At 36.1% G+C, this 22,170-nt stretch overlaps 1 protein-coding gene across 10 annotated transcripts in view; it reads right to left on the bottom strand.

Moving 5' to 3' along the window:
* Positions 1 to 529: 529 nt before the first annotated feature.
* Positions 530 to 22,170, bottom strand: part of LOC104601863 (uncharacterized) — a 32,510-nt gene continuing 10,869 nt past the window's right edge. For 4 of the 10 annotated variants that reach the window (XM_010265356.3, XM_010265353.3, XM_010265358.3 and 1 more), the window contains 12 exons: positions 21,097 to 21,180; positions 19,987 to 20,103; positions 15,917 to 16,022; positions 15,750 to 15,812; positions 15,570 to 15,623; positions 15,028 to 15,085; positions 12,735 to 12,811; positions 9,902 to 9,972; positions 9,035 to 9,095; positions 8,052 to 8,111; positions 6,955 to 7,017; positions 530 to 808 (listed from right to left, as the gene is read on the bottom strand). In XM_010265356.3, the coding sequence (XP_010263658.1) occupies positions 686 to 808; positions 6,955 to 7,017; positions 8,052 to 8,111; positions 9,035 to 9,095; positions 9,902 to 9,972; positions 12,735 to 12,811; positions 15,028 to 15,085; positions 15,570 to 15,623; positions 15,750 to 15,812; positions 15,917 to 16,022; positions 19,987 to 20,103; positions 21,097 to 21,180 (937 nt within the window). In that variant the 3' untranslated portion in view covers positions 530 to 685. The other 6 variants (XM_088893269.1, XM_010265355.3, XR_735980.3 and 3 more) reach the window with 5 other exon arrangements.

The following is a 22,170-nucleotide window of genomic DNA, read 5'->3' as shown; positions in this document are numbered from 1 at the left end:
GTGAAGAAGAGTCGAGTTTTATTTTCCAGGCTGACAATTGACCTGTGTTCTATGAATAAGGTTGTCCTTTTTGTCATTTGAAACCAAGGCTTTATTTGTTTATAGTGCAATTTTGTTTGTATTAATACAAATGCATGGATAGAAGTGCAAATAAGAAAATTGTAATTTTGGTTTATTTTTACTTTGGGTTTTATTTTATTTTTGCTTCATCTGCATTGTGAATAAACAAAACAAAATAAAACCTATAACCCAAAATTTGGATTCAACTCATTTGCAGTCCCATACTTTTGCACCAGTACAAATGAAATTGCACTTAAAAAAAACAATGCATAAAGAACAACCTGGTCCCTTGCCCACCATCCATGTCCATTCCAATCTGTAAGACGAACAGAAAGTTGTACCTTTTCTTACCAAGCAATGGATCCAGACCCAATCACCCAAATCAGCTAGGCTGCAGAGCTGCACTCCCAGAGAAACGTAGAAAATTGAACTAATGGTGCAAGTATGCAACTAGTGCTCATAAGGCTGCTTTATATGTAAAGCGTGAAACACATTTTCATGATAAGTTCAATGAATTTCTTGCACATTTTGTTCGGCAAGACATTGATGTACAATGTCAGAGTACATGAATTACAAGACACCATCTGAAAATGATTAACCAAACTTTCAAAATGGACAAAATTATTCACACCGTAAGAATGTCAAATTCATGTGGCATAAAATCTTCACTGGGTCTGTAGTATTTGTCTGGAGAGTACAAACTCAAGTTGGTCACTTGGCTAGTGTAAAGACATGCAAACCTCTCCACCTGCACAAATATACATGAACCATTACCAAGGAATGTTGGTTTCGTTGATAAATTTCATAAAATACAACCATGTTCCACATAGAGAAATAAGCATTCCTGAGAAAAGCATCCCACTGTCCCAAGAAGAACGAAAGCATAAATGAAAAAAGAAATAAGTAAGATTGCTATTTCATTGGGAAATTAGTTTCCCAAGAACATCCCAAACATTCTTGATAGTTCCCTTGTCCATGATAGACTTCTCACATGTTTCCTTTCACTTTTCATGGGTTGCAAAGCATCCGTAGTCTCATACAGATTTTCTCGGGAAGTGCCAATACCAACAGGGAAAAATGTCTCTAGAAATTATGGCAGATATTGAGCAGATCATGTGGCAAACAGTAGGACCCGGCTTTTAAGAGTTCCAACTTTTCTTCTGATTATTTTCATAATATCCGGAAGGAGTTGTTTTGACTGAGTTCATTCTTGGCCATGAGATCTGCTGAGTTTTGGGCTGATATTACTTGTTTTTATTTACATAGCATAGTTAGGGAGTTATTGAGCCTTAGGCCCATTAGTTTATGTTTTAAGTTAAGAATGCTTACTCAGTTCTTACATGTAACCGACTTACTAAGGGCATACTTGTCTTTGTACTCTCTTTTTTTTGTGAATATATAATCTAATGGAAGGGATGGCCAGACCTAATTTTGGCTTCTCCCATTCTCTTCTATCTCTCTTCTCTTTCTTTCTTTGCAGAAACCTTATCTTCTCTTTCTTTTCTTCTTTCTTTTATAGATTTCATATCAAAATAGGTCATCCAAACTTTCCTACTTGGTTTCATAGCAAGTTCAAAGATTTTTTTATATGCTCCATCATGCAACCCTAGATCGGTTGACTGCATGATGAGGTAAAGGGCTGATCGAAGACTTCAGGTAAGCCCAGTTTTTGGATTTTTTTGGTGGATTTGCAACTCCTTGTAACTGGTCTAGGGTTTGACACCAAAATCAAGAAGAACTGGAGAAAGGGGGAAAGTCCTGATTTAGTAGGACTCTTCATTTTTTACCTAGGAAGTGGTGCTCTAGTTTTCTAGGGTTCCTTGAGGTTTTCTGAAGAGGGTGGCTCAAGTCCCAGCCTTTTTGGAGGCCTCTGGAGGGAGCAACAACCTCTTCTCTCTCTTTTCTTACTCCTTCGGAAAAGAGAATCTTTTGAGGAAGGGGCTTCTAGGGTACCAAGAAGGTGTTTAAGGTTTCTAAAGGAGATAGATACCTTTCTTTTCATCTCAAATTAATTTCCTAATCTCTTCTGGGAGTTATGGAGGGCTATGGAGTTGAAAACAAATTTGTAGGTGAAATGGGACCATGAAAGGAAGTGTTGTAGACCTCTTTAGGGCCAGGACCATCACCACAATCAAGTTAGATGGTACAAACTACTTAGAATGGTCACAATCTGTAAACATGGCCATTGGTGCTCGTGAGAAATTGGGGTATGTCACCGGTGAGGAAAAGAAACCTGAAATTAACTACTTTCGATGGGTACAAGAGAACTACATGGTGATGGCCTAGCTATGCAATTCCATGTTGGCCCATACAAGTAAGAACTTTTTATGGGCTAACACAGCTAAAGAGATTTGGAATGGAATAGCGGAAACCTATTCACAAAATGAGAATGTTGCTAAAGCCTACCAGTTGAGAAACTAGGTGATTACTACTAGGCAAGGAGATAAGTCTGTTGCTATTTATTTTTCAGCCCTCAAAACCTTATGGTAGGAGATAGATCATTTGGAAAATGTGGTTTGGGAAAATAGCAAAGATGAAACAACTTATCAGAAGCTGGTAGAGAAGAATAGGGTTTTTGAATTTCTAGTTGGACTTAACTCTGAGTATGACGTTGCATGACAACATATTCTTTCCCGAAACAGTGTAACTCTCTCTCAGGCATATACCTTTGTGTATGGAGAGGAGAGTAGGAGGAATGTGATGATGAGGAACCCAGGCCTTGAGCAATCAGCTATGATTAGCACAATGGAACCTAATCCGAGTGGGGACAAGGGTGGAAATGAATTGAGGAAGGAGGACAAGATGGATCTGATCTGTTACTACTGTAAGAAACCTAAACATACCAGAGATAACTGCTCGAAGAATTACCTACACCTTGTACTAACCTGGCTCAGAAACAAGAAGGGAAATGTGAATATGGCAGTGACTGGTGATTTATCATGACCACCTACTACAGCTTCTCTAGAGTTTGTTTCAATAGCTACAGTGAGGGTTGAATTAGAAAGATATGGGCATTTTCTGAGTCAAAGGGATACAACTAGTTCCAACTCATTATCAGGTGGACAGCAAGGTGCAAGTGGATCAAGAGGTAGCCATTCTACTTCGTTTGCACATACAAGTAGTTCACATGCCACTGCAAATTATGTATCCACTACAGGTAAGTGGGACCTCCCTAGATTATAGACTCAGGAACCTCAGAACATATGACCAACATTTCCACCATTTTCTCCTCATACCACCTCTGCTCTAGTAGAGATAGAGTTTCCACAGCCAATGAATCACATATTCCCATTGCTGGGAAAAGGTTCATCAAGATAACCGATACCATTACCCTACCTTCTGTCCTTCATGTTCCTAGACAAAGTACTAATCTTTTATCTGTTAGTAGCTTGACAAAGAATTTGAACTGTTCAGTGATTTTTTCTCCTAGTCGTTGTGTTTTGCAGGATCTGGAATCAAAGAGGACAATTGGGAGTGGTTGTGAAGTGAATGGAATCTACCTTCTTGATGCACTTCCCAATCATCAAGAGTTATCATGTCAGCAGGAGCATTGAGTCAAAGTCAGTGGGTCAGGTTATACTTTGACAAATCGGTTAGGGCATTTGTCTTTTGCTTCTTTGCATTTTTTGTTTCCAAAATTGTTTGAGTCTATCAATTTGTCCAGTTTAGAGTGTGAGAGTTGTCAACTTGAAAAGCATTGTAGACATTCCTTTAAAGCAAATAATAAAAGATGTTCTTCTGTTTTTGATATTGTTCATACTGATGTGTGGGGACCATACCATGTTTCCTCTATGGGTGGTTATCGATATTTTCTTTTGTTTGTGAATGATTATTCTTGATACTCTTGTATATATTTGATGAGATCCCATGATGAGGTATCGTCTTTGGTTCAACAATTCCATCAGATGGTGTTGACGCAATTTGGGGTACAAGTAAAAGTGTTTAGATCAGATAATGCCAATGAATACTTTGAAAAAAGCCTGCACCATACCTATTGGAACATGGAGTAGTTGTACATACACTCCACAACAGAATGGTGTAGCAAAAAGGAAGAACAGACAAATTGTAGAAGTAGCAAGAAGTATGATGTTGAGCTCTACTGTTCCAGTTCGTTTTTGGGGTGATGTAGTTCTTACAATAGTTTTCTTGATTAATCGGGTGCCTTCTCGTGTTCTTGAATATAGCACTCCATTTAGCCTTCTTTTTCTTGAGGAGATGTTTCATATTCCTTTAAGGGTGTTTGGATGTGTATGCTTTTGTCCATGTTCTTGGCCCTCACCGCTCAAAGTTGGATCCTAAGGCGGAGAAGTGTGTCTTCCTTGGGTATGCAAGAAACCAAAAGGGGTATTGTTGCTATGGTCCAGTCTCTGGGAGTCAGTATGTTACTATGGATGTCACCTTTTTTTAGTCCATACCTTTTTTCTCTACGGGTTCTTCTCAGGGGGAGTGTTTTAGGGAAGGAAGTGAGCAATCTATTACCACTTCCTGTTCCAGCTCCTTTGTCCACTCCAGTGTCTGACCCACTTATCACACCCACTTTACCACTTCCACTGTGTCCTATCTCTCAGTGTTTTATGATAGCGCCTACGACAGCACAAGGTGGTTGAATCCACAATAGAGGAACCCACGTCACTTCCTATCGACTCATCGAAGATTCCAGGTTCGACTGACACAGACCCAAGTATATCTCTTGTTACCCCTGATGGTTTAGTTCCTATTGATACTACTACTCTTGCTCCTAACACCATTACAAATGACCTTGATCTCCTTATTGCACTCAGAAAAGGGAAGAGGAAGTGTACTGCTCATTGCATCTCACACTATCTTTCCTACAATGGATTATCTCCTTACCGAGCCTTCCTTTCCTCCCTCAACTCCTACCCAAGAGTGTTAGTGAGGCTCTCTCCAAACCTAAGTGGAAGAACACTATGTAAGAGGAAATGAAAGCATTGATTAAAAATCAGACATGGGAGATTGTGGATTTACCTGATGGCAAGGAGACAGTTGGATGCAAATGGGTTTATACAGTGAAGTACAAGGTTGATGGGAGTATAGAAAGGTACAAGGCGAGGCTGGTTGCAAAAGGATACACTCAAACTTATGGCATAGATTACTTGGAAACTTTTGCACTAGTGGCAAAGATGAGCTTAGTTTGGATTCTTCTATCACTAGCAGCTACATACTCTTGGCCACTCCTTCAACTTGGTGTGAAGAATTCTTTTCTTAATGGAGATTTGCAAGAGGTGTATATGGATCTTCCAACTGGCTTCTATAATGATGTAAAAAGGGAAAGGTATGCTGGTTGGAGAAGTCTCTATATGGTTTGAAGCAATCACCCAGAGCTTGGCTTGACAGGTTTAGAAGTGCATTGGTTGTATTTGGCTATACTCAAACTCAATCTAATCATACTCTTTTTGTGAAGAGGAAAGGGTCACTTGTGTCAGTTTTGATAGTGTATGTGGATGACATTGTAGTCAAAGGAAATGATCTAAGTGAGATTTATACCTTGAAGAAGAATCTGCACAAAGAGTTTGAGATTAAGGATCTTAGGGAGCTAAAGTACTTTTTGGGCATTGAGGTGGCAAGGACCAAGCATGGGATCTTCATCTCACAGAGGAAGCATGCTCTAGATCTACTACAAGAGACAGGAAAACTTAGGGCAAGGGCAGTTGATACACTTATTGATCAGAACCACAGGATAAATGCTTCAGAAGGTGAACTAGTGAAGGATGTTAGAAGGTATCAAAGATTAGTGGGTCGGTTTCTATACTTATGTATGACATGACCAGACATCTCTTATGCAGTGAGTGTGGTGAGTCAATACATGCATGCCCCACGAGTTCAGCATTGGGAAGTTATTGATAGGATACTTTCCTATTTAAAGGGACACCCAGGTAGAGGCATATTGTTTGCTGACCATGGACAGTTGAAATTAGAAGCTTACACAGATGCTGATTGGGTAGGGTGTCTAGATGATAGGAGATCTACATCAGGAGATTACACTCTTATTGGAGGTAATTTAGTTTCGTGGAAGAGTAAGAAACAAACAGTAGTAGCAAGGTCAAGTGCAGAAGCTGAATACAGAACCATGGCACGTGGTGTTTCAGAGCTTCTCTGGATTCGCTCCTTGTTAGGGGAGATTGAAGTTGAAGCCGAAGAACCTATGATGCTATACTATGACAATCAAGCAGCAATTAACATTACCCACAACCCAGTTCAACATGATAGGACGAAGCATATAGAAGTGGATAGACACTTTATAAGGGAAAGGGTGACATCCGAAGAAGTTTGCTTACTATATGTCACATCTGACTTATAACTTGTTGATGTTCTTACAAAAGGTGTTGCAAGAAACAAGCTAGAGCATGATCTACACAAGTTGGGAATGCATGACATTTATTCCCAACTTGAGAGGGAGTGTTGAGTTTTGGGCTGATATTACTTGTTTTTATTTGCATAGCATAGTTAGGGAGTTATTGGGCCTTAGGCCCATTAGTTTATGTTTTAAACTAAGAATGCTTACTTAGTTCTTACAAGCAACCGACTTACTAAGGGCATGCTTGTCTTTGTACTCTCTTTTTTTGTGAATATATAATCTAATGATAGGGGTGGCCAGACCTAATTTTGGCTTCTCCAATTCTCTTCTATTTCTCTTCTCTTTCTTTTCTTCTTTCTTTTACAGTTTTCATATCAAAACAGGTCATCCAAACTTTTCTACTAGATCCAGGTTGGAATCATGGTATGGTATCTCACCCTGTGCATATACCAATACCATTGTAATGGGCAACTCATAGTTTACCTGGCAGGTGTACAATAGTACATTGAAGAATATAGAATCTTTAGAGTACAGTGAAGAAACCTCAATAAGTTGTTTGAAATCCATATAAGACTGACCTGATGTGCAAAGCGAGAGTTCTGGTAGCCAGTCTTCATGAGTTGTCCCCAGACCTTGTGAAACTGATACAGATGACAAAAATGTGATAAATATATAATGAAGTAAACAGCAGAAAGAGAGAATTAAAAAATAAAAAAACTAAAATGCAGGACAGAATTTGAACATGATATGCATTCATCACTAAGGACAGAAAATTAAATATCTAAAGTTAACTAACATATGAAGAACCAAAAATCAACTATGTTTTGGTAAGTGAATAGGAAATTGGATTAATTGGAGGGAGAGGATCCCTCAACATAAGTACATAGAGTACTTGTTAACAATGCAGCAGCTAAAAGACAACCAGATATAGAGACAAAACATAGAACATGCAACAGCTATTTCAGACTACAATATCATATAGACAGCAAGATGTCCTCCCTGATTAGCATAGAGGGAGATAAGTATCATGTAGTTAGCCAATTAATTCATTTGAACCCTTTGGTCAAAAGTGAATATTGACCATCTTTGCAAAATCTGGCAATGCCTCAGGTACCTTGCTTCTAATCCCAGCAACATTAAATTTTAAAAATAAGTTTGGGCTGACAAAAATACATACAAATGGAGTTTCCAGAAGACCCAATTCCATATTTGATGTCAATATTTTCCAAACTCCAGTGGAATCTGAAATTCAACCCATTTTTGGGTTTCTGAAAGCCCTCCACAAAAATGCCATTTTGTTACATAAGCAGGGTCTGTACAAAAGATATCCTTCAAGAGATTTTTCCATCTGGAAAGAACTAATTTTCAAAAACACTCAGATAAATGAATTTCGAATCCATCAGTTCCTTACATTACAAAATCTCTTCCTTATAGACAGAAGTGTTCTCAAATGGAAAGCATAAAAATAGGTTGTACACTAACGACTAACCCGTAATTTCAAATCCATCTGATTGTAAGTATGCTCATGCTCAATATGCAAACAATCTCATGATTCATAATAGATGAATGGAGTCTCAGAAAACCCACTTCACATAAAAATGTAATGGCACAGTTATTTTTCCAGTGATAGTTTCTTAACATGAAAGATTACCTGGTTGAAGTAAAGGTTACTTACCCATTGGTGAAAACTTCGCTGAGCCTGTTGATGGCGAAGACGAACTTCCTCCCTTTGAGACTATCAATCAGAAGGATTGAGAAAACCATATAAATAATTTGCTGGGCCTAATGCAGTTTTTTTTTCTTTGCTTTCTTTATGATGGCAAAGAAAATTAGAGAAGCAGAGAGAGAAAATAACAGATGAAACCCCCAAAAAATTATGATGAGAAAAGACAATTAGAGAGCTTCAGATGAAACTGCAAGAAATAAACAAATGGCTAATCCTCCAAAAACAACACCACCCAATCGGTCAACTAAATTTATGTTACCGATTTATTTCCTTTTTGTAATATCTGGATTGAGTATCTTCTTTCCATGTAGAACTTGTCATGTACATGCTTAAGTTACAAACTTGAAAACCTAATTAAACAAGCTTCCATGGAATGCTCTCACTTTTGGAAATTTAAACTAATTAATTAAAAGCAGAAAAATGTTAAAAAAAATAAAGACTGTTTCTAGGTAAACATCCCTATAATAGACATGAGACAGATGGTCACTATGTCTCAAAGCTGTATGATATTGTGCGCACTTCGGCAGTTTGGCCTAAAATGACCATTTGGGCCCTCTCAAAACCCTACACCACAGCCCACAGGCTCCTTGTTACCATTGGGAAAGACCTACAATTTCAGCCAAGTTACCGCACCATTGAGATCTTAAGGGTAGGACTATGACTAAATGCCTGACTCAAGCGATATTTACTTGGGGGCTGTTCATATTCTAATTATATTCTTTTAATTGCTTTGGTTGAGATAGATTGGATGTTTCCTCTTGCATATATTCTTTTAATTGCTTTGGTTTGCCATATTCTAATTATAAGATACTTGGGGGCTGTTCATCAAAGCATGTGATTTTTTTTATAACAAACAGCCCCTTAAAAATTAAGAAAGAAAAAAGAAAATATATTTTTGAAAAGTTGCACAAGAAAAAGTCAATGTGGCTAACCTCCAATTCCTCCAGTTCAGACAAAAAATTCTGCTTTTCATCAACACTCACATCTTTGAATCTGAAAAAGAAAAAATAAATAAATAAATAAAATAATTTTCCTGAGGAACAATGGTGGCTGCAGTTAACAGCCCAGGACATTCCAGAAACCCTAAAAGTCCATAAACATAGATCCAGAGGGCCTGAATGAAGCTGTAATGGGTCCAACATGAATCCACAGCAGTTATTGAGAGGTGTTGCTGCTCTATAGTAACTTTCTATAGGGTGCAGCAACCACATTCCTAGAACCTTGAGTGCTTTCCTGGGCTGGCCAAAACATGATAGCCAGGTTTTCTATGTATGCACTTTAAATATGCTATTTTTTTCTATTTTTAAGCCTTTAAGTATTTAAATTATGCATGCATGAGTATTAAAGATTTAGTTTTTTTTTATGTTCATCTCTAGGTAATCTTCTTTATTTATTTTGAGATTATTTTCTTAATTACTTAATCTCAAAAATCTGAATTATTGTTCTTGATATTGAATTTCAGGATCTTTACATTATTGATAAAATATAGCCTTATGTTGTTCATTGAGATTGATTTGACTACATCTTTATCCCTAAAACTTTCCTAATATAAACATGTTCCATGAAGTTTTATTTTTTCATTTCCTTGATCACATTGTCTGTTTGGGGTTTCAGTAATCAATACAAGCTCCTAAAAATAATATTTTATTTTAAAGCTAGATTTAAATTCTAAAAAAAATTCTAGATAACTCTAAAAGCCACCATAAAAGGAATAAGTATTATGAAATGGAGCTGAATCAGACTTGTCATGTCTCTGATGATCAACTCAGAGCAGAGTCTATCCTTGGCATAATGCTTACTTGAGAGACCACTTTAGATGATGTATTTTGTCTTCAACAAGATCGCGCTCTTTCCTCAACAACCGAAGTTGCTGCATCAACAAAAATTACAAAAGATAAGAAACAAAAGGCAGTCAAAAAGTCTTTTTTTTTTTTTTTTGGGGGGGGGGGGGACTAATTGTACACTATCATGTCTATATGGACCTTGATTCAACAGTAAGAGTCAATAAAAAACAACATAAAATCATTTCATTAGGGAAAGAAGAATAATTTGTCACTGCTTCCTGATTCAATGATGGTATCACTAGAGATGTACATTGTACCTAATTTGGGCCAGCCACAACTACCTAACCCCAAAATGACTATTTAACTATTTACATACATAATTTTCATATGGTTGCCCAAAACAACTGTGCCCTGTTCACCCCTAGTTTTTTTTTTTTTTGAAGATAAATAAAGAAAATTTATTAAGAAAAGAGTAAACAGCAGATGATGGGCAATCACCCTGAAGAAATAAGCAAAAAACTACAACACATTCCAACCCTCCAACTCCCAAAAGACAAGAAAAAACCTTCACAAGGGAGCCTTTCCTTACAAAACAAGAACAAAAAAAACAAAATAACAGCCTTCCAACCAGAAAACCAACCCAACAGCCAGCCAAAAACATTAACCTCAACTTTCAGAACCCTTGCCTCGCCAACTAAAACCACAACTTAAACAAAAAACCTCCCACCTCACTGCCAAAAGAATACTGATTAACTTTACTCACCCTTTTTCACCTCCAGAAAAACTTTTCTTGCAAACTCTTTTCCTCCAAAAAAGTGCAGACCCAAAATTTTGCTAACCTGCACTGTCTCAACCACTTTATCCAGATCCAATTTTTTTTCTCAACTAGCCATGTTTGATCTAACACCTCTTTATCCTCACTCTCCCCTACCTGTGAATCTTCTCCACCCAGTTCACCCCTAGTTTAGCCATTGAGTCAGAAAGCATTGTTCCTGATCAATGCACCCAGTAAATGTGATAGCCAACTGTCAAGTTGTTCGATATTCCTCATGATATTCTAGTGTTGCCAAGAACCCTGGTGGCCATTCCTCAACCAGCCCACCACTATCATGTAGTTCACTTGTTCCTAAATGGGATTCCCTTTTAAACTGTTTTCTAAGAAAGCTTTACACAACCATTGAGATGGACCAAATACTTTTAAGTTGTAAGGGGTGATTCCCCTCTCTTGTGGGTTATATCACTCTGATTAAAAGTGCCTTTCTTAGTATTCTCATCTACTTTTTTCTCTGTTTTCTTTTTTTTTCCACAAGCATACTTTGTTTCTCTGTTTACAATAACAGTCTCAGTTTCCAAAAGGTTGGAACAAAGGGACTTTCTATGGAACAGAAGGGTTAGCTGTTTTAAACCATTGAGAGGTTTGGGTATTCAAAAGATGAATGCGGTGAATAAAGCTCTTCCTGGAAATGGCTCCAGGAAATGGAAGAGGGTAGTACCTACTGAATATGGAGAGTCAACTAATGTTTGGGCATCTAGATCAGTATCAGGTTCTTGTGAGGTCAATTTCTGGAAAGGAATTATGGAAGTCTATGAAGATTTTGTGTCTCTAAAACAATTTAAAGTAGGTGATGCATCATGGGGACTACTTCAGTTGTACAGAAATGCTTAGTACCCTTTGCCCTAGACTGTGTAAAGTATCTCATCAAGTTTGAAATAACAACTGTGATTTTTTTTTTTTATTTTACAATACAAGACTCTGGAGTGGTTTGGAAATGAATCTAATATCATAAGGCATGAAAGCTATTAAAAAAAAAGGTCATAGGACACAAATAGATCTCTCAGTTAAGGATTCCTGCATATTCCTACGCTCCTCCAAATTCACATAATTTCTTCTTTGAATTGATCAAATGACTAAAAGCATAAGCTATTAGAGAACAAAAGAAAGGGAGAATGTGCATTTCCTTGATGAAGACCTCTCTAGACTGGAAAATAAGCCTCTAAAGGACTGAAAACTAGGGGTAGATGTTGTATGGATCACATATAATTTTTTTATTTAAATCTAGTTTGCATGAAAGGACCATTTTACCAAATTTAATCTAGAGATAAATCCCATCTCACTTTTGGTTTGCAGCAATATTACTTTTTTGAATAAGAATTACCTTATTTTAATATTAATTATAAAGAGACAATTTTAAGATATCAATTCTAGTTAAAACACTTTAGAGATTAGAAAAATAACATAACTGAATCATCATCATCATGATTAAAATAATTGAACAATAAGTTGAATTCATCAACATTCTGTCTATATTTTTCATGAAGGTAAAAGTGCCTAATTTCGTTCTGTTACCCATGGAAAAAAATCAAAATTTTAGAAGCACCATCTAGATCAAATAAGTATCATCATATAGAAATATGACAGAAATGTCAGTTAAAAAAGATAATTGTAAAGACTTTCTGGTTCACTTAACCATTTACAAACAACCAAAGATGTCTATGGTGTATCAAAGCAAAAATAAAATGAATCAACAAATTCTCAAGTAGGAAGGTAGTTGATATCATCTTAACAACATATAACATAATTTAAGCAATCAAGTTGCATGATATGACAATCAAGCAAGATGGAATTTCTGAGTAAAAAACAACAGTTAAAACCCATGGATAAGCATAGATAAAGTTATGCATGAAAAATACATAACAAGTCCTGAACCATCAAAAGCACAGGCTGCCAACCATATTTTGTGTCTGCTTTTCAAATAAATCTTTAGCCAACATCTAGAATCGAATATAGAGAATATAATCAGCATTCAAGTAACATATATGGTTTGCAAATAAGGCATGTTATGAACACCTTACGAGTCTCCCTGGACTCCCAAAGGAGTTCCACCTCCCTTTCCAGCTCTGGAACAACAAGCATTGTTCTCCAACCTTTAAAACAAGAAACAAACCATAACTATACAAAGAAACAACAATGAGTATAAATGGATTCACACCCCCTAAAGAAAAAAAAAACAATAATCGCATGACTAAATAGGATGAAATAACATTTTGCTAGATTTTTGAAACATCAACTACCTGAATGCACCATATAAATTACTCTGATAAAAATAAACCACTTTGAAACTATCAAAGCACACAATTCATGTTAACTAATGTACTAGGCTTCTCTACAATGTTTTTTTTCTCCTTTTGATTGGTAAGTCATCCATTTTATTAGTTGTGGTAAAAGAATGGTATTATACAAAGAGAGAAGTGTCCCAAGCTCCACACAAAGAAATTTAGGCTAGCTTTTGCTACCTAACTGTCTAACACAAAAACCAGAGTACTTGTACTCCCATACAATTATACTGCCTGATTAGTACCCCTCAGTACAGCAGATTTCTGTTCACACCCTGCCTTACCACATCAGCCTTACAACTGACCGATCTTTGGGTCCAAACAAAAGATCTTAGTTCTCTAGCCAGATGATTATGTCATCTATAAATTGCAGATGGGTGATACTAGCTCAAATATGTCATACGTTAAAAGACAGAAGCAAGAAAATTATATTCTTATACAGAGAAAAAGGATAAATCAATCATAGAAGTATAACAAATACTCTAAAGTGCATTTCACAATATATGGTTACTTCTTGTGCACAGATGTTGCTTTTGTTACTTACCTAGATTTGTACAAATATCTAAGATATGTTTGTGAAATTCTAGTTGATGCAATCTCCTTATATCCCAGTAAATAGTTTTACCAACCTAGATTGCTTAGTTTCATTTTATTGTCAAGAGTATGAGTTATGCATAATGATGACTTTTCATCATTTTTTTCTTTGTTTTGGTTTTGGTGTGTGTGTGTGGAGGGGGGGAAGAAGGATAAGCTTGTATTAAGGTGGACTCTAAAATCAAAATCACAAGAAACATAATATAGATGCCAGCATCTTTTACTTTGGTAGAATATAAGAGATGTATGGTGCAATTTCCTTATATATGTAATTATGAAAGTTACCTTAACAGTTTTACACATTTCTTAATTTTTATTCTTCTTTCATTATGTTTCAGTTAAATTCTCAGATATATTTCCATCTCCCAAGTGGCATATATGCAACTATATTCAAACAAAAAGCAAAGACATGGAAATTGACATTTAAAACCTTGACATCCATCAACATAAAAAATTTATTTTTATACTTTTCATTACAAAAGAATGAAAAATCAGCAATTTGAAATTATTTTAGAAATTATCCAAACAATTCAAAAATCTGTAATCAAATGGTTAGTCACATAGTTGTCAAGGCGACGCCTAGGCGGGCGCCTAGGCAACAAGGCGCCCTTTGAGGCTCGCCTCACCCAATCGCCTAACAGTTTTCTACTTCCTACTATAAAATACTTTTTTATTCATTCTTTTTTGAGATGATAATTATAAAATAGACATTATTAAACTAAAATAATCATTTTGTGTGTTTATACTAATTTCTTTTTATTATTTTCTTATTTATTAGGGTTTAATTAACACAAACATTGCTAAATGCTGTATTGAACCCTCAAAGACTTAAAAACCTGAACCGATAAGTAAGGAAGAACTAAAAATTTTATCTAATCAGCACATTTTCCTCTTCCATATATTCTTCTTCTTCTTCTTCTACTACTACTACTACTACCAATACTTTTATTTTCTTCTTTTCCTATAACAAAAATAAGGGTTCAGCCCCTATATTTTTTGAATTTTATTTTCCTTCTTCCTTTTCTTCTCATGAATATGTTGATTTTCTATACTTAAATATGAAATTTATACTTTTCTTATGAAAACCATGAATAATTATTAAAGAAATATGGTTATGGTACCTAGGGAACTACCCTAGGATCTATTTTTTAACATAAAAAAATCCATCACCTAGGCGACTAGGCGCCCCCCAGTCGCCTAGCCTCACCTTGGGGCCTTGAAAACTATGGTTAGTCATAATATCTAATTACAAATTACAAAACTAGTAAGAAAAATTAGTAATAGTTTATGTTTTAAACAAGTTATAATTATATATGCTATTGCATATCACAATGAATACTAAGTAGCAGTTAGAATAATTCTAATAAATTCAAAGGTTATCAAGAAGAGCAAAGAAACCAATACAAGAAAAAACAATGGAAAAGAAACTATACCTAAAACTTTTTTACTGCGTAAAATATCTCCATATATGTGATCCCCAATGTAAAGGACCTAGTTCATATAAACAGAAACTTCTTAGAAATGGCGGGAGAAAATATCTATTGTAAATAATACAATAAAATCCAAAAAAGAAGAAAGCTTTTCTAATCAGTTTTCATTCTAGCCACAACAAGAATTCATGGGGGAAAACTGAGAGGAAAATCATTTCTAATAAGTTTCCATAAAGGATAGACTTTCAAAAAGGTCAACTCTCTTTCATATTCAATTTTATATAAGCATATAAGACAAGAAATTGAAAAGAAAAGAAGTTTTTATGTTGAATTAATTTGTTACGAATGATAGAATTAAAAGTTTATATAATTCATAATTAGGCCTTTGTACATATGAAGCATCTCACTAATGATAAATCAATGATAGAAAAGAAGTTTGTAATGTCCTTGTTATATTTTCAGAACAGCAGGGTATTAGCAATCATTAATGAATTCCTTTGACCATTTTATTGATAAAAAGAATGTTGGACCAAGTGATGCAGCACCTGTGAACTTGCTTCAATTGAAAGTAGTTTATGAAGATGGCCAACACTTCCTCCCTAGAAAATGCAAGTTCCAGAACATCATCATTAACCAACAAGAATTTAATTTATACATCATAGAACTTTGCCATTAATATATGGCCATCTATCAGAGGTTAGATAAGAAATAAGTTAAGTGAATACCTGGAAAACTCTACAAGCCTTTTTTGATTCTTTAGATGGTAATCTTGGTGATGAGTTTCCAATCTTTTAGCCAAAAAGTAAGATCAACAAATAAGTAGAGACATAAATAAGATTTAATATGGAATCCAAAGACAGGAAAGAATAGCATGAGAATTACAAATACTAACCTGGGGTACTGGAGTTCCATTATCTGTATTAAGTAGCATTCCGGACTCTGGTTCAACCTCAAATAGATTTGCACGGTTATCTTCATGGAAAAAGCTTGGCTTTGAGCTGTAGACATCGAACCAAAGATGATAAGCAGTTTTTTATGCTAGGCATAAACAACTCCTTTAAGTTATAAAAAAATAAAAAAAAAAAGAGTAAATTGACTAGGCTAAAAACCATGTACTATCAATAAGGAACTGCATATATTCATTGAGATATCTTAATGTAGCACAATACAGTTTCTGAACATAATGGCATTTTTCTAATGCCAAGTGGTAGTTTTCTTCAAACCAGAACAAGTAGTGGACAAGCACTAACTTTTTACTAATTCTTTTCCTTGTTAACTAAAATAGAGCACAAAGGGCCAGTGGTACAAAAGTCTCAAGAGAACCAAACCCATTCAAATGGGTCCCCTTGTAAAATACAGAGCTGCAAGTCCTACCCTGGCTAGAAAAAGGCCCTTGGAAAAGAACACTTCTCCATGTGAAGCAAGTTAGCCATCAAATTAGTATATCTAAGAACATAGAAAAACAAGGGGTTCATCCTGGAACTCAGGGACCTTAGCTCTCTGGTCATCTGATGTTATATTGCCTATTTGGGAGGGCTTTCACACAGCAGCTTCTGGATTTTCATGGTGGGCCCCACACAGAAAGCCTAGAAGCTATGTCTGGTGAAAAACCTGGGGGCCATTTGGCAAGTCTTTTTTGAAAGATCTTCTAGAAGCTCTTATAGTCAAAAGACGATGTGAGCTTTTACATCAAGATCTTAACAGCTTGAAGACCGTTTGGTTAAGGCACGTCTATCTGCGTGAAGATGAGTTGAAAAAAAAGGCGAAAAGCTCCATTTGGAGCTTCCCGAAAATAGCCCAAAATGGGCTTCTCACGTCTTTTCGAGGTTGTGGCTTTCGGCAGTTAGATCTTTTCCCAACCAAACGGGAAAAGACCAAAACACGAGCTGCCGAGCTTCTAAAAAGCTAACAGCTCACGCGAAAAGACGCGCCAAACGGAGCCCTGGAAAACCCAAATACACTTAAATTGAGCTGATAAATTATCTTTCCGGGGATGTTAATTTTAGTAACTTGTTCAACGTGGCTAAGTCAACACAGCTCAAACAAAGCTGAAGACCTCCCAAACGAGCTCATAACCTCAAAGAGCCTGATCAGCTATCCTCATTTAACTGGTTTTTCATGATTTGTTGTTGTCTAGAAATAGATAAAAGAGGTACAATGTAGCAAAGATATAAGGTCTGCTATAATCAGAGTTGTGGTAGGATGTGCAAATATCCAACGATGAAATAAGGTTTTGATGTTTTGTATATTGTCCAAGAACTACAACAGAAAGAAAAGAAGGCTGGATAGTATGTACATAAAAGTGGAATTCCATTAACTAGAACATCTGATGAGGCAAAAAAAAGAAGAAAATTGAAAAAAAAAAGTGAGCGTACTCTGTTTTGCATGTTTTTTGTAGTAGGATCCCAAATTGTTGTTTTTTGGTAGCTTTGTTGACAGTTTGGGACCAGGGGTATTTTCGTCATTTTATAAGCCAGATTCTGGTCAGGGGCAGTTAGGTGCATATCTGTTGGGTTTTGGTCTCTTGGGTCTTTTTGTAACAAAATTTATCTTTTGGGGGTTCATTTGAAGTTAGTTTTGTTCTTAAGGAGTTGCTTGTGAGAGGGAAACATTCTAGGGCTTTATGTGTAAATATTTTAATTGGCTTCTCCAGCAAGCCATTGGGTCTTATAAAAGAGAAGGGGGGCTGTTTCTGGACTCTGGAGGGGTTTTTTGGTTCTTTCTCTCTTGTTTGAGTTGTAGCTCAGCCCCAGCTAGGGTTTTTAAGTATTGGGAGCTTGGGTTTTGAGGAGTCAACCCATTTTGGCACCTTTCAATCCCTCCATCGCTGCATGTCCGTGCGGGAGGCCAGCTTACTTCAGCTTGGTATTTCTTGTGCTTATTGCTGTATACTTGAAGTGTTGCATGTAAGTTGTTTTCTGACCACATCAGCATCAGATAGAAATAAGAGAGGAAAAAATAGAAATATTCTGGTTTAACAAAGAAGCCAGCATAAGAAATAGAAAACAATGTAATTAGATTAGAAGAATAAAAGAGGGGGAAAACAGGGAATTTTTTAATAAATTGTATGGAAAATAGGTAGATATTCCTCACAATATAGAGATGTACATTAATAGAAATCCAAAATGACCGTGAGTAGCATATAGAGATGTACTCTCCCCTGTACAGTGAAAGAAGAACAGAAAATGATGTCATCCCATTGTCCCCTGAAATAGACTGTCTTAAAATTGCAAAGACCTTGAGGATGGAACCCAGCATCTAGGTTTGTTTCAATCCTTCTAATTACCACCTTCATTGTAGACAATCTTCTCCTTCCATATAGTCCAGCATAAAGCAAAACTCAACAAGTTTCAAAGAATCTCTCCCCAAACATTAAAAACATTCACCAGCCACAATGAGATCAGCATTGATAGATCTTTTAGCACTACCAATTGCCACTTAAATAGCCCCAAGTTTTGAATGTGATCTTTCTATTGCAATGTACTAATAAGTGCTTGACTGATCCCTCCCCTTGGCCAAAAAGATTGCAAGCCTTTTGCAACAGAGAAAATCTATGGTAGAAATGCACACTTGTGAGTCTGGGAGGGAAACATGAGAATAGTGAGACCCATACTTTTTCCTTGATTCACGTGGTAAATTTTGAAAATTACTTTCTCTTAAAAGACTTGTTTTCTGGATGAGACAGAAACTCTTTTGGATGTTCTTCATTATGGTATGCATATATCACTTTTTTTAATTGATGACATACACATATAAAATTATTAAGAGAAAATTTTCAGGTACCACCACCAAGTGTTCTCTTGCAACAAAAGCAATAGCTCATCTCACAATTGATGAAAGCTACATGTTGTATAAACAAAACAATGCCATATCAAAAGTTGTTACTTATTAAAAAAATTAATAAAATGGAAACCAAAAAGATAAGAATGTCAAAGCCATCAATCTCAGAAGAAAACTCAACTCATCTCAGCCTTAAGCCCGTTTATTTAAGTCCATAGATCATTTACTACCACTTATCCCATGTTTTCTTTGGTCTTCCCCTTGCTCTTTTTAAGCTTTCTACTTGCATAGTTGTACCAAGTCACTCTTTCTCATTAATGCATTGAATATTTATCTATTAAACCATCTCAATAAACTTTGGCCCATCTTATCACCAATTGGGGCCACTCCCAAGTTCTCTCTTATTTGCCCATTTCTAATTGTGTCCTTTCTAGTCTCATTTATCAATCTCAGGCTTCTCAGCATACAAGAATGCTGGTCTTATAGCTGTCTTATATAATTTTCCTTTTAGTCTCATTGATATACACCAGTTGCAAGCACACCAGATGCATTTTCCACTTCAACCACCATGCTCTAATTATTTGTGAAACATCCTCATAAAAATCTCCCCCATTATTGTTGATTTGTCCAAGGTACCAAAAATAACTAGTTTGGAGTATCACCTAATCAATTTTAATTGCACCCTATGGTTATTGCTATTCTTACTAAAATTATAAAATATGTATTGTCCTAGTCCAACTTATATACATATGCATACAATGTATTATGCATATGTATATAATTATGGATATGACACTAAACACAACAGAATGGCAATGGTGAAACAGGATTCATGTAGCTGACCCCATATAGTTAGGACAAGGCTATGACAACAGACAACAACAACAACAATGTTTTTTTTTTGGTTTTGAAAGGTGAAAAGAGTAATTGTATTGAGTGTAAAAAAAATATATATGACGACAACGATGATGGCAATGATCTTGAAATCTTTTGATTCTAAAGATACTCTAAATTATTCAAACTTTGCATTAGGCCCATCTTATAGTCTTATCAATCAATACTATATCATCTACGCACAGCATACACCACTGAAATCACAAAACTATTAACAAATTATGGGCAGAAAGACTGTTTTGCAAGTCCAAAAAAGCAGAATATAGATACGCAAGGGAAGAAGATAACCTGCCAGTGATAACAACATCAAAATTTTCAAGCCAACTATAATTGCAAGAATGAATACCATCTGTAGTTTGATTCCCACAGAGGAAATTCATCACAACATTTGTGTAGTCCCATAAACTGCATAAGAAATTTAACAGATACCATCATTGTCTCATACACTGAGTAAAACCAACATCAAGCAGTACAGAAAAAACAAATAGAAAGAAATATAGAAAAAAAACACCTAAATTTTCAACATAAGCACTGTGTAGTATTAGGAATAGGCTAATCTTCGAAAGACAATGAATCTCCTCTTCATTTAACAAGAAAAGAGAACATCATATAAGAAACTTGTATGGATATTGGACCTGTTTTAAAGAACGGACTTTCCACCTAGAAGTTACAGACATTTCATAGGATGCCTTGTAGGAAGATTGGTTTGCCATATTGGGCAGGTAAAAAGTGATCAAATCTTCTCTTTCAAGCGTACCTGTGCATCATCTCTTCATCTTTAAAATTCCAGTTATAGTGGCAAAGAGGATAGAGAATATTATGAGAGACTTCTTGTGGGATCTTGATGACTGTAAGTCTAAGAAGACGCACCTCATTTTTTGGGACATAGTTTGTAAAAGAAGAAAAGAGGGGAGACTTTGTGTGGGAAAACTGGTAAAGAGGAACTGTTCTTTCTTACAAAAATAGCTGGGAAGGTTTCTGTTAAATTCTGATAAATTGTAGCGTAAAATAATTAATAGTAAACATGGCTCTGCTGAGAATGGTTGGGATGCTAGTGTTGCTGCTGCCAAGACCACCCTATCCTCTCCTTGGAAATCCATTTATGGCCTTCTTAGCTCCTTTCTGTCCTTCATTCATTATGATGCCTCATGTGGAAACAAAGTGAGATTTTGGGGATATCTTTGGTGGGTGAGATGGCTTTAAGGGACAAGTAACATTATATTTACTCCATTTCCACTTATAAAAAAGACTATTATCCATTGGCTACCATACTTGGAACTTGGGTTTGAGAATAGATCTAAGGGATTTTGAGCTTCCTGTTGTTCAAGACCTTATCTCATCAGTGTAAGGAATTTTCTTTGATACTGCATCCCTTGATAAGAGGGTTTGGAGTCTTACCCATTCTGGATTCTTTTCTTGTGTGTTGTTCTTTGATTGTGCCTCCTCCTCCTCCCTGATTGGTACATTCCCTGCAAAAGATATCTGGAGCAAACCTGTCCCACCTAAGATTAAAGCTTTTCATTGGGAGGTCTACCACTTAATAATCCACATTTATTAGGTTCTTCAAAGAACAAGACGCAATTGGTGTTTATCCCCCCCCCCCCCCATGTTTGTGTTGTGTATGACAAGTAGTGAAACTATGCATCACTTACCAATCTCCTGCAATTATATCTCTAGCATTTGGGTACACTTACTTTCTATCTTTGGATGTAGGTGGGCCCCTCCTAGAGAAATGAAAGGCTTGTTTGATGATTCATTCTTCTCCCCCTGAGAAGAAGAGGAAAGATTTTATGGAGATGTACTAGGGCAGTCATAATTTGGTCAGTTTGAGAGGAGAGAAGTGCAAAGAGTCTCAAGGGGAAGATCTTACCAAAGAGGTGTTTGACTGACAACATCAAGATCAAGGTTATTCATTGGGCTAAAACAATACCTACTTTCCATTCCTTCTCAGTGGATGACTTTATTAGAATTTTTTTTTTTTTTTTTGATGATAAATTGGCAAGTTGTTGCTTCTTCCTCATATACATCCTTGATGCCAACACTCTATTCTTGGTCCCCTCTTCTTGAAGGCCAAATCAAGCTTAACTTTGATGGTTGTAGCTTGGAGAATCTAAGCAGACGGGAATTTTGGGAGTTTTTAGACACCATGATGACAAGATAGTTGCTTTATATCAGGAGTCAGGACCTATTGGAACTGGTAACTCTATAAGAGCAGTTTATCCAGTTGGTAGTGGAAGGAGATTCTAGGACTATTGTTGGGTGGCTCAGGCAAGGGAGTGAGGAACCATGGCAGTACAGACATATAATGAGGGAGATTAAGCGTTTTGCAAGAGCATTAGGAGATACATTCTAATGGAGTCCAAGAGAAATTAATTGCTTGGAGATGTGATTCTGTCCTCTAAATCTGATATTAATTTCTGATTACAGCAAATAAAAAGGAAAAAGAAAAGAGGAATACAGAAGAAAAGAAGA

Source organism: Nelumbo nucifera, chromosome 1 (genome assembly GCF_055504915.1).
Source record: "Nelumbo nucifera cultivar China Antique chromosome 1, China Antique-T2T, whole genome shotgun sequence".
Lineage (NCBI taxonomy): Eukaryota > Viridiplantae > Streptophyta > Magnoliopsida > Proteales > Nelumbonaceae > Nelumbo > Nelumbo nucifera.
This window is presented reverse-complemented; position numbering and strand designations above follow the sequence as displayed.